The sequence below is a fragment of the Pungitius pungitius genome, chromosome 4 (assembly GCF_949316345.1).
Source record: "Pungitius pungitius chromosome 4, fPunPun2.1, whole genome shotgun sequence".
Classification (NCBI taxonomy): domain Eukaryota; kingdom Metazoa; phylum Chordata; class Actinopteri; order Perciformes; family Gasterosteidae; genus Pungitius; species Pungitius pungitius.
This window is the reverse complement of record NC_084903.1, coordinates 10,150,345-10,162,620: the sequence shown is the minus strand read 5'-3', so window position 1 is coordinate 10,162,620 and position 12,276 is coordinate 10,150,345. Positions and strand designations below refer to the sequence as shown.

Below are 12,276 nucleotides of genomic sequence, written 5' to 3'. Positions count from 1 at the left end.
GCACTTTAACTCACACACCACTGCACTCGACACTGAGCAACAAATTAAACAGATTTGTAAAACTTTCTTTCCAGGTACCGGACGATCACGTTTATACCAAAGCGGGTGTTGTTATTAGGAGGCCTGTTTTTTGTTCAACTAGTTGCTATAGCGCAGCGGAGAAAAGCTCCGGACAGCTTTTCAAATCTCCCTCATTCCCTCAATGGTGGAGCAGAGGGGGCTGCCACGCTGTTTTCATCGCCAGCATTATCACCCATGTTCGGATATCCTCACCGGCGGGATAGTAAAACACTTTTTTTTTAAATACACATTGTTTGAACATTGAGTAAAGAAAACGTGGGCACCAGCAGAGGCAGAAACCCCCGGACTTCCTCGGCGATAAACACGCGTTCGCTAGACACTCACCAGCTGAAATCCACCATCTTCGCTCACTTGCTCGGGCTGCAGTCTCCTACCGACAAAAAAAGAAAGAGAAATAAATACGCAACTATTCCGAAAACTTTTACACTTGCGGATTTAAAAAACGGAACATGAAACGAAGTCCGAGTCGAGCCGTGAGCCAATTTACAGCCCACGTACGCTGGATAAAAAAACGCTATGCGGGATTGGGAAAGTGGCGCGAAGGCGACCAGTTGGTAACCATGTGGGTGAATGAAGGGCGGCTCCCACTGAACGTAAATATCTAGCTACAACCCCCAACTCTCCCATTAGCATACATAAACTACGGTACTTCCGACCCGCATCTCCAGCCAAACAGCCTCCACCTCCCCGGAGGAAGCGGAGGGGCGAGCTGCTGCCTTCGACATCCTTAAATGTAAAGAAAACATGGACGCATGCTTTATGCTTTATCGGGGGGGGGGAGGCCTGGGTAGTCGTAGAGTTTTATGTGGATTTGAGTTTTGCGTTAAGCTTTTGACGGATAAAAATATAAATAATCCCAAACCAAGTTTCATATTTTTTGAGAAAATAATAGCGCTGAGTAGTTGAACTAATTTGTATTGATAGTGACCATATGTTGTTTCTTAAGTGCCCACGATGCTTGTTTGATTAAAATATAAAAACGATTAATTAACCTGTTGCTTGTCCACAACACTTTGAAATGAGCCTACGGGGAATAGTTTTCACACATATCAGCCTGAAACTCATCAAAGATAATTACTTTTTTTTTTTTTTTTATCGGATTCCATACAGATAAAAAGACAGGTTTTGCATTTTCTTGTAAATTGCGATTTGGTAAACTTCTAGATTCCAAACAATGGTATAGTGTGTGTCATTGATACACGAAAATAATGAAATTTCTTCAATCGTTTTTGCATTAATTATATATTTAACACCCATTATTACATTACGTGTCATTTAGCTGACGCTTTTATCTAAAGCAACTTACAATAAGTGCATTTCAATCATAAGGATTCAAACTCAAAGAACCAAGAGAGTGCAATTTCATCAAATAAGCCAATTTACAACTATATAGTTATAGATAAGTGCCATTATAAGTACAATTTAAGTGCTAAAATTTGTTAGTGCTTTTAGTAAAGTTATAGTCTGAACACCACAGTCAATGTGTATTAAATTAAATGTAACATAGGTCTTTTTAAAGTTTTTTTAATTCAGGAATAATCATTTAGAACAACTTCAGTCATATTTCAATAGATAATGTTGAGAGACACATACTTTGGTCTTTTTGACAGACTGTCATGGATATCAGATTTTCTATTGTAATTTAGAAATGATTTTTGTAAGGATCTCTTTTAGAATACATTTATATTCAGTTTATTAGTTTTGAGCAACATTTCCACCAAATTAGCTTCCAACCACTGATGCAAAATAACATGTGCAGCAAAAATAATTATTCAAGAAATAATCTGAGGAGCAACACATTCAAATATATTAATTAAACTGATTTAGGTGTTCTTAAAATGTGTTTTATTATTTTTAATATTTAAAATACTAAAACTAATTTCAGTAATATTTTTACCTTCAAAGTAATTTTAGTAACTCTTCACCAGTACTTGTCTTTCCCAAATTATTAAAACACTATACTTTCGTTTTGTGCAGTTTATTAGCACTTGTTAGAATCAATAAATGTTTACAATCACAACCGCAAGACTGTATTTCGTCCACACCTGCACAGTTTTCTCATTACCTCATTTTGCTTCCTCCCGAGATTTAAAACAAAACATCTGGATGATGGTCCATCACAAGCAAAAGGCAAAAGCCATTAAGTATTACACAAATTAACTAAATGTGGTGGCTAGTGGGGCCCTGCCTGAGGACCCAGACTCACTGCCCAACACATTTAGTTTGCATTAAGTTGAAGTACTTTAACAGTTTTCTTTGGGACATTTGAAATGACAGAATTGTTACATACTTTGCAGTGAAATCAAAAGAACGCTGTAGATCTACAAAAGCAAACATGCTTCAGATCTTTGCGGCATTCTGCAAAATGTACTTTTATAATGATTATTTTTATAATGATAATGTTTGTTTTTTCAATATTTTTATGATGAGGATGGCTGTGGTTTTTTTGATTTACACTTTGATCAAAAAGCTTATCATTACAAGGACAAGATCGTTCAAAATCATTTTAACATGATGATGAACATGAGGTTTTCCTTTTTGCCTCTTTTTGTACCCTGATTTAAGATCCACTTGGAACCGTTTCACAGGGTTTTGCCTGCAGCTTATCATAACATATCAGTGAAAGATTTTTCCCTCTGATATATTTTACAAAGAACCATGTTTTAGGTTCATCCGAAATCCTCTTGAGAGGTCCATAACTTTTCTACCTTCCACTTGTGTTAAGAAGAGCCTTTGGGTCCCACACATAGCACTCCGATGTTCCAAGAAGAACATACCTGGTTCTTCACAGAGATTACAAAGGGCCAGGTGCTGCAGCGAAACCTCACAATTAGTGTGTTTATTTTGTGTGGGCCAGAAGGATTCTTCAACAATCATGCTGACAAAAATTCTAGAATAATTTTCAGTGGAAAGGGTTCTTGATTTACACCCTTACCACTCTTACAAAAAAACTCTTTCTTTGAAAGATGGTTGAGGGTGGAACCTCAAACCTGAAGGGCCGTCTATGAGTGTGCCCTGCAGCTTCAAGGAGAAAAAAAAATCCTTCTATGTATGCCTTTGCACACAAGACAAATCTGTAAATACATTCAAATCAATTGTAAATGGATTTCTATCAAGAACATCGAGTCCATTTTCATTGCAATTAATAACAAAGACAACACAGATTATGCTCTCCAAATCTTAAACAGACACCCCCACCCCTCTAAATGCACCCCTTGAGTAGTTAAGAGTACAATGGGGGTTTGAATGAAATGCTGTAATTAGTTTTGCCTTTCAATACGGAGCAACTCATTGTTATTAATGAAACGTCGTGTTGGGAAGCCACACAGATGTGAGTCGGTCGCACGCAGGAACCAATTATTACTTGAGGAGCGTACAATCTACTGCTGACTTTTATCAAATATGTTGAACCCTGTCAACCGCCACAGACAGTGTGATTCAGTATGGCAGCTGGCCAGCAGAGGGAACTAGCAAACTAAAGACTGTACTAAAAAAGAATTGATTGCATTTCAACTGTAAGAGGAAGTAACCTACCACAACTTCCCCATTCCTGCAGTTTGTGTAGTTAAAAATGCATCACCTGTATGCAACCCAGTGACTCTCAGAGAGGGGTTGGACGTGTGTGTTGCCAGCTGCTGATCGCTGACATTCGTCCATTATTTAATTGCGGTGTTGTTGATGTGAATTACACTCGGTTGTCCTCAGAACAGCATGGGTCAAGTCCACTTCCACAAAATGTTGGATTGATTTGAGCTTCAAAGCTCACTCCTCGAATAGTCCCCCCCGATTCCAGAATATCTGTTCGTCTTCTCCGACATCTACGGACACAGGGTGGGAGTGGGAGCGCTCATTCGTGACCCCCGACCCCTCACACAAAGCCAGTGGTGGGGCTAGTTCCTCTGCATATGGAAGTGAGGTGGGGGTGGGTGGACGCAGGGAGGTTGCAGACTTCACATCGTCCCATGGGGTCAGATAAAAGCTTACAGCTCCCCTTATTAGACCTTCCCCCCTCCTGGTAAAGCTCTGTGCGCTCTGCACTCATGTCAGTTAAAGGTTTATGTAGGTATCAGTTGCAAAAGCATTTTAGAACACAGGTTTTTATATTATATATATTTATATTATTTGGGACACGGATTAAGGAAAAATAGCAATCCATTTCGACAATACAGTGGGACATGCAGATATTTTTTATTTCTGCATTATAAAACTGAGCAGACTTCACAAAATGTACAAATTCAAATGGTAATACTTGTGACATTCAAGCCTGTGACTACGATATAAAACATCGCATCTGATACAGTCCACTGTTGCTCCACTTTTTCTGAGTAAAATACCATAGCGAAGCTCCTCCCACAACAGGGGCCATGAGCCCGGGGGCCTCTGTTTTGTTCTTCCTATAGAAGCCCGGCCACCATTGTCTCCACGTGATCCTTAGGTCAACTGAACTCACCTCTACCGACCACAGCCCATTCAGCTGTGACGCTTCACATAGGACTAAAACATCTCTCAGGACCAAGGATCACTTCAAGTGAGGGGGTGGGAAGACACACACACTTAGACACTCACTTGCACACACACACTCACACATGCACACAGATAGCAAGCACATTCTGTACTGTTTCAGAGTCACAAGTTGCTGTTTCTGTTATATTGTCTTTTCGCAATGCAGAAGGACTCTAGAGCATGTCGAGGTCCCACAAAGTGCTTAAAAAATGAATTGGTGTGTCTGCTTTCGGCTCATTGTGTCCCCGAATGCGTTTCCCTGTTGAAAACACCATTGGCCGTAACACGTTGGTTTATTAAGATAACGCCGTCTTTGACACACTTTTCAATTAATCTCTCAGATATTTGCAATGCATCACTTGCCTGAGAGGAAGTTGCATGTTGCTGCAGGTTAAGAATAAGAACATCCATTCCTGTCATTTGCGGCTCTTTATTACAAGTGTATGCATCAGGCTACAGGCCAAATAGAAAAGTTTCATTGTCACAGTTATCACCATATTCACTTCCATGTTCTCCTGCAAGTTATTTATTTTGCTGATTACAAGTAGCTTTGTTTGAGCTGAGCTGTTTCCTTGTTGGATGCACATACAGCACATGTCCTGGAGATCCTCCAGTCTGGCTTTCAGAGGCAACAGTGTCCCTGGTGGAGAGGAAGCTCATGGAAGCTGACAGGTTGAAAATGTGCAGCATGATGTGGCTGAAGGAGCATGAAACATGTTCACCCATGGATGCTGTGCACAGAGCCTTGGGAGACCCTATGGGACAATTAAATGCTAAGTGGTTTTTATATTTAAATAAAAAAAAAAGTCATTACCCGTAGAGATGGTTTTGTAGCTTGCAGGTAGATTAGACAAAGTGGTTGAACTGCAAAGCCTGAGTCTGTGGCTGTTAAACGTCTTCATGAGTTCATGGGTTTGGAGAAAGAAAGATGTTTATGCACAGCCTTCTCTCTGCCCCGTGTCCTTCCTTTGTCCGCGGTGCTGTTCCCTGCTGAATGTCAATCAATATCTCATTGATACCATTACATAATGATGAGACAAGCTGATTTGGGCAGCATCTACCCACCCAGAGTTATTCTGAAAACAGTTTTGAATTTAAAGTGTGTGTGTATCAACCATATCAAAATGCATTTGAATCTAAAAAAGTAGGTATAAATGCTAAGTGGGACCCTGACAGCAAATAGAAGAGCGCCTATATTTCTTGAGGACATCACATATTGCGCTGCTTTATCATTTTGTGACCATGAGGAAAAATCTGAAAAAAAAGATCCATTACTGTCTATCCATTTTCTGCCTGTGTGTCCATCACGTTTACTGCAAAGGAACAAAGGAACAATGATGATGCAATGAAGAAAGCACTACTTACAACTTTCTTTAACTCTTCCCCCGCCTTTACCAACAAACAAAACACTTCTGCTGCTTTTACACGTTTCCTTTTAAGGACAGCTTTATAATGGATGCTGTTTGAAAAGGGTTATGTCTTTAGAAGGTGACATAATATCACCTAAATAACAACTGCCTGGAACAGAAGGATCCATTGCACAATATTTAAAACCGAGTCAGAAAAAAACATTCAAGTTCTCTTGCATTTGGTGTGTTGGAGTGCAATCAGTCTTTATGTGCAGATTTATCAATAAGTAAAATGCACATTTACAGTTTAAATGAGGTTGCCATGTGTAGTGGAAAGGAATAAAAAAACATAAACGTTACGTAAAAAACGTAACAAATGCTTTGAGTAAAAAATAATATATTGCAATACGATCCAAAACTCTGTAATGAAAATAATACTGAAGTAAAAGTATGCAAGTATTATCAGGCAATGTACTTATGAAAAGTAACCTCAACCTTCAAGTCTCAGGATGATTTAGGTTATTGTCATCTAACACAAAGAAACGCAACTAACTGTTATATTTAACAATCAAAGGACGAAACGTTTGAAACGGAAAGTAGTCAAAGTAAAACAGTCCACGTTCCTTTTTGTGATTACTGTTGTTTGGTCTGTAAATATTAGTAGTACAATGTACCAAAACCAACGTAATTTTAAAAAGCAACCTTTAAAAAAAAGTTTATTACCTTCATTTCATGTTTTTGTTTTATTTTACTAATTGGTTGAGGTGGAGCTCATTGTACGTACATGCTGTTCGGTAAAATGGATCTCGATCATAACGTTGTGATGCGTTTTCTATGTGAAGTCTGCAGAGTAACAACTTACTGGCTGCTGCCATTTGAATGTACAGAAATACAAAGGAAAATGTTTCCCTTTAAGATGTAGAGGAATGAAATGACACATCGAGCTCCTCTCTGGTGGCCTCTCTTCTCTCAATCAAGACAACAAAACACTTTGCACTTGTGACAGTATAGTAGGTATAAAGTGTGTTTCGGAGCCAGAGCGCTCCCAGATCATCGTGTGACAAATGTAGGACGTTACTTTTCTTCCCAATTACTACAAACTAACTGAAGCGATGGATGTGCCGTGTGTCCCCGACAGCGTGGGACCACGCGCCGCACTCTGGCCTCACCGCAGCAGACCTCAGACTTTGTAGTAGATGTTGGTGGGACTCTGGGGCGTTATCTCCTGAACGATGTACACGGGGGCCCCGTAGTCGCCGCTCGCACGCTCATAATGGCGACAGATCATGCTGTCAGAGGCCCGCAGAGGGAAGACGGCATCGCTGCGGTCCGAGTCGTCGTAGTCGCTGCCGATGCTGTCCCGCTTTGCCCCGGCCAAAGTGCTGAGGGACACTGGGGCCGGCTGCTGGCTATCAGGGACGAGGCGGCGGCGACAGCGCCTCCAAAGCAGCGCCAGCAGAAGTGTGACGACCAGGAGGAGGGTCACACCGCCACAGACGACCCACATCAGCAGGCTCGGCTCCCATCCATCGCCGCCACTGGGGTTCGTTTGTCCCGTTTCCGAGTCTGAGTCCGTCACGAGAGGTCAGAGGAGGGACAGGAAAGAGGAATATGAGGTGAAAGAGTGAACTAGAGACAGGACACTGGCGCTGACATTAAAAAACACTCTCTTCTGATTCAGAAGACGTTTAAACCATTTTACAATATGTGTGATCAAATCAAATAAACTTCACAAACACACATCCATGAGCTCGAATTCCTTAGTGATGGTGAGAGAATGTGCATCAACAATCAAACTTCTTTAGTTAGTTCCGGTTTGATTGTAATTGACGCACTGAAAACATGTCCAGCAGCAATCTGCAGTGTGGATTTGAAACACAATACGCAATATAGAAGTAGATCAAATGTATAGGGTTTTATCTTAATTCATCATTTGCATCCATCTGCAGATACAGATGTCAGAGGTAAGTCAAACATCAATTTTGGGAGTAAAACATACATAAAAAATACACATCTGATTACGCACATAAATATTTTTGCATGTTTGTGTCCATTTAACCCAAATTGCAAAGATTTTAATAGCTAGCTTGGCTCCAGTGTAGAGAAAAACACAAAAAACGTAATCAGTAGAGTTAAAGCAGAAGAATAAATGTAATTTCTGTGAGTTAACAGAACTAACTAATAATGATTTGATGATGATGACAGTGGCGGGTCTCCTCTCTCCATAGAGCAGAAACAATTAGAAACACATCAATGGGTCCCTCCCTCTGGGCGCTGTGGTTGACTCTCCTACTACATGGCGGAAATTAGTCCTCAGAAAATATGAACTACTGTTTGGTAAGCAATGCTTAAAGAATGCAATCCACCACTATAGTTTGACAATAATTTGTCTCTTTTTAAATATATATAACTCATTTAAAAAATCTTTTTGCTTTGTCTTCATACCATTTTTGCTTTTACTATCCTCTTCTCTTGCAGGGGGGTCCTTGGATTTCGACTTTGGTCGTGTGGGGGGGAACCGAGTGGGGGACTCCTGGAGGGTCAAAGTTGGATCTGAAGAGTCTGGAAAATAAAATCACATGGCATAACTATAGTAGGCAAACACTCCACATCACCTGTATTTCCCTGCATGGCAGCGAGTGCAGGTGGGGTTACGTCATAGTGTTCCTATTGTGACTATTGTGACGTCTGTTGAATCATTGACGGGTGGTGTCAGGATCAAAGCAAAAAGAGGTTTCCCTTTAAGGTTTGGAAAGCGGCAGTCATTCAGGTAAAGATGCAACGCTTACCTAAACAGACAACAACAATTGTGTGACGAGTCATGATCGGGTCTCTGATTAGTTTCTTGACTGGAATAACTTCTTCCTCCTTCTCTGCGTTCATAACCGAATTCAGTTGATTTAAATCCTTCCCGAGGGCTTTACAAATTTACGAATTTTGGTACATGTTGGAAATCCAAAACCTAAATCAGCATTATACCAATTGTACAGTTGAATGCCATTGTAAGTAAATATGATCGACACGTCGATGCATCAGTCATCTAATAATGTCTTTAATATGATTATGATCTGATTCTTTTAAGAGGAAAAAGGATATCTTTTGCAGGGCTTTTACGTTTGAGGGAGAATTTTTGTGTTGCTTTAAGATATTTTTTTCTCAACTAAAGCATGTGAATACTTCATACACCACCGCTTTTTAACTCCCTCAGCTTTGTGCACATAAAAATTGGGCTTCAGAGTCACAAGATTCTGTTTCTGTTATATTGTCTTTTCACAATGCAGCAGGACATTTTGATATGGATCAAATGAATATGAATATCAATTTTACTCACATTTCATTTAGCATAAATGTACAGAATGAATTATAATAGTATTATCAGTTCTAAAATGCTCAACCCATGAATCCAAACCTCAAAAGGATCATGGTCAAACCCAAAATCTCAACACAAGACTGGAAAAGGCAGGAATTTGAATATATAAAGATATTGAGGCGTGAATCTGAGTTATTAATGTTTTCTGTTGCTGTTAAAAGCTCTGTTTCCATCAGTAGCAGTGTGTAAACACAGCAGGAAAAAAGCCCCATATTTGCACTTATAATCCTTTGAGAAACACACAAAATGCTTATTTTTCATCTCAAATTCCTAAATAATTTATATGAATAATACTTTACATTCATGAGGTCACAAATTACATGTTGGAGCTTTAAAAAATTCAGCCTTTAACATTTTTTAGGATCGCACACAGGAACAGCATCTGTTTATGGATCTGGTTAACCCCAAAACACACCAAAACACAGCTATAAATGCCTGTTACTACTTAAATATGAGGTAACATCGTAAGAAGAAATCACACCACCAGTGCATTGATTTAGAAAAGCAATGATTTTGTGATGAATGGTTTGTACATTTAAAGAAAAGGCAGTGAATATGTTCAGAATCTGTGTTATTACACAATTGTCTATTTTGATGTTTATACAGGGGGGAAATATGATTGACAGCCTGGATGATCGCATGCAGGATAATACTGTCTTAAGCTGCCAATGGTTTGAATTATGGATTTTAGATTATTCATGACGGCAATCTGATGGATATCTTTGCAGGACACATACAACAAGCATGGTGAAACAATTGTTGTCATTGTTCCTGCATCATTTGGTTGCCTTGTCATCCACTCACCCAGCTTTACGCAAACACAAAGTACTTACTTTGGCCGACTCTCAGCACGAGCTTCATGGAATTGGTTCTGCACACCCCTCCATTAGTATTATCCAGACCCTGCAGAGAGCCTGCAGAGGTGGCTGACATAAAGAGTAAGAGCGAGATATTGTTAAGTGTTGTTGAACGTTGTATGTGTCATGCAATAATCTTGGTAGAAGATTAGCAATGCATGTTGCAATTTGGAAGCAACAGGATGCAGCCATACTCCCACACTAAGAGTGGAATTATGTGTGTGAAATGTCAGAAGACATTATAATGATTATATTATTAATTATGTGTTTTGTCTGAGGGTTTGTTATCCCATCAGAAAAAACAAAATCAAATAACTATTCATATTTATTAAGCAGGAACTGGAGAAGCTATATCATTTTGCAAGGACATTAATTATTAATTAATTATCAAAGCAGTTAGATATATTTTTCTTGTTGAACCGACGAATCCTCTCTTTTTAAATTTCGAATGTGTTTTTTACGACGTGAATAGGAGCATTTTTTTCTGCTTACGCTGTCTAAATATATTCAGACATAAACACACACACACACACACACGAAGAACTCTTGTTCAACCCATAAACCCACCCAACACACACACACATATACTTGTTAGCAGCATTTAGGTCAGATAACAACATCTCACAGTCTACGAGCCACGTTGCCATGAAAGCTCCCATCAAATCTGCCTGATGCTGTAAAAGCCTTGTGTGATTTGGGGCATGTAAGCCCTTGGAATCACACTGGTTTGCCAGAGCAAAGTGTGCTGTCAGAGCGTGGCGAGGTGGATGAGGCTAGATGGTCAGACTTGCTCTCTATCTCATGCATCACTTGCCATTAAGATGCTGGTTCAACCGACAGCAGCCCAATAACGAGGCCACATATTTTTGACTCTCACGCAAGCTGACACATCGAGAGGGAGCCAAGGATGATGGCTTCCTTTTAATCCAGGAGGAAAAAAGAAAACAGTTGCTAGCATTGATTTAAATCCACCTGTAGGAAGCAGCGACTTGTGACTGTGCTCTACCCATTTGAAAGTGTTTCTTTCTGCAGAAACATATGGGGGGGCTGGGGGGGGTGCGTGAGGTTGCACACAGTGACTTACAGGTGATGTAATAGTCCCTCCCCTTGAGGAACTCCAGACCCCACAAGTTGGGGCTGAACTCCTGGAACTTGAACGTGAACTTTACGTCTTGGTGGGGCTTGTCGCAGTTCAGCAGGGGCGTGTCCTTCTTGGTGATGGTGCAGCTGTCTACCTGACTTCTGGAGACCAGGTACACTCGGTAGAACTCCTCCTTTGCCCCGGAGGGAGCGTCTGCCCGGGGACACACAATGTCCATCTTATCCCCGATCTGGGGGAACAGGACCAGACCCTGACCCCGAATGAATCTGTGTGTGGGGTAAGATAGAGAAGCATTTACAATCCAGTTCAGAAAAGGCCCAGACAGAAGAACCTAAGACATTACATTTCGAAGCTTGTCAATTAGCCGACCACAGATTATTTTGATATTTGATTAAAGCAAAAATAGAAAAAGGTCCTCCTCCTCGTGAGAATGTGTTGTATTGTTGACACTACATTGATTGCTAGTGTTTTTAAACAAAAAAAGTAATTTGAAGGTGTTACGGAATTTTCAGACCCTTTACAACTTCAAACATCAATACATGAATCCATGTAAAATAAAAGGAACCAGTAGATGTACTGGTGAAGAAAATATAAGCTATTTGCAGCCCATTCAATTCACCATGAAAACAAACATTGCGTTGAGAAGATGGCGAGAGAATTAAAGCCTCATTAAATGCTCCATTAAATAATTCAAACGATTAATCAATTACGAGAGTTTTCTGTGAGTAATGAGCTAACTGTTCCTCCCCCACAGCGCCTCTTATGACCCAATACAACCACGCGTTTCAGCCAAATGCTTGTTATCCTCTGATTAACTGCAACCGATGTAGGAGCACAACGCATTAAGGGTCCCCAAGTGCGCAACTGCTGGGGTGCACTTACTTGGTGTTGGAGCTGCTCCAGTGGACGGACTCCAGAGTGACTGCACGACACGAGCTGATGACGGCCAGCAGGATCACGGCGGCGCAGCTGCATGTGATTCTCCCCATAACCGGAATAAACCGCGGCTCGGTA

The 12,276-nt window shown here is 40.4% G+C and overlaps 1 protein-coding gene across 1 annotated transcript; it reads right to left on the bottom strand.

Moving 5' to 3' along the window:
* Positions 1-4,953: 4,953 nt before the first annotated feature.
* On the bottom strand, positions 4,954-12,251 carry LOC119194899 (ephrin-B2a-like). The gene is made up of 5 exons (XM_062561985.1): positions 12,145-12,251; positions 11,245-11,528; positions 10,137-10,229; positions 8,377-8,495; positions 4,954-7,503 (listed from the first exon to the last, which is right to left on the bottom strand). The coding sequence occupies exons 1-5, from the start codon at positions 12,249-12,251 to the stop codon at positions 7,114-7,116; spliced, it is 993 nt and encodes a 330-aa protein (XP_062417969.1). The 3' UTR covers positions 4,954-7,113.
* Positions 12,252-12,276: the final 25 nt, after the last annotated feature.

Excerpts from the sequence above, each read along its gene's own strand:
- LOC119194899 (XM_062561985.1), bottom strand. The coding sequence starts at position 12,251 with ATGGGGAGAATCACATGCAGCTGCGCCGCCGTGATCCTGCTGGCCGTC. Across the intron at positions 11,529-12,144 it reads TGGAGCAGCTCCAACACCAA|ATTCATTCGGGGTCAGGGTC; the intron begins GTAAGTGCACCC and ends CCCCACACACAG. Across the intron at positions 10,230-11,244 it reads GAGGGACTATTACATCACCT|CCACCTCTGCAGGCTCTCTG; the intron begins GTAAGTCACTGT and ends TCTTTATGTCAG.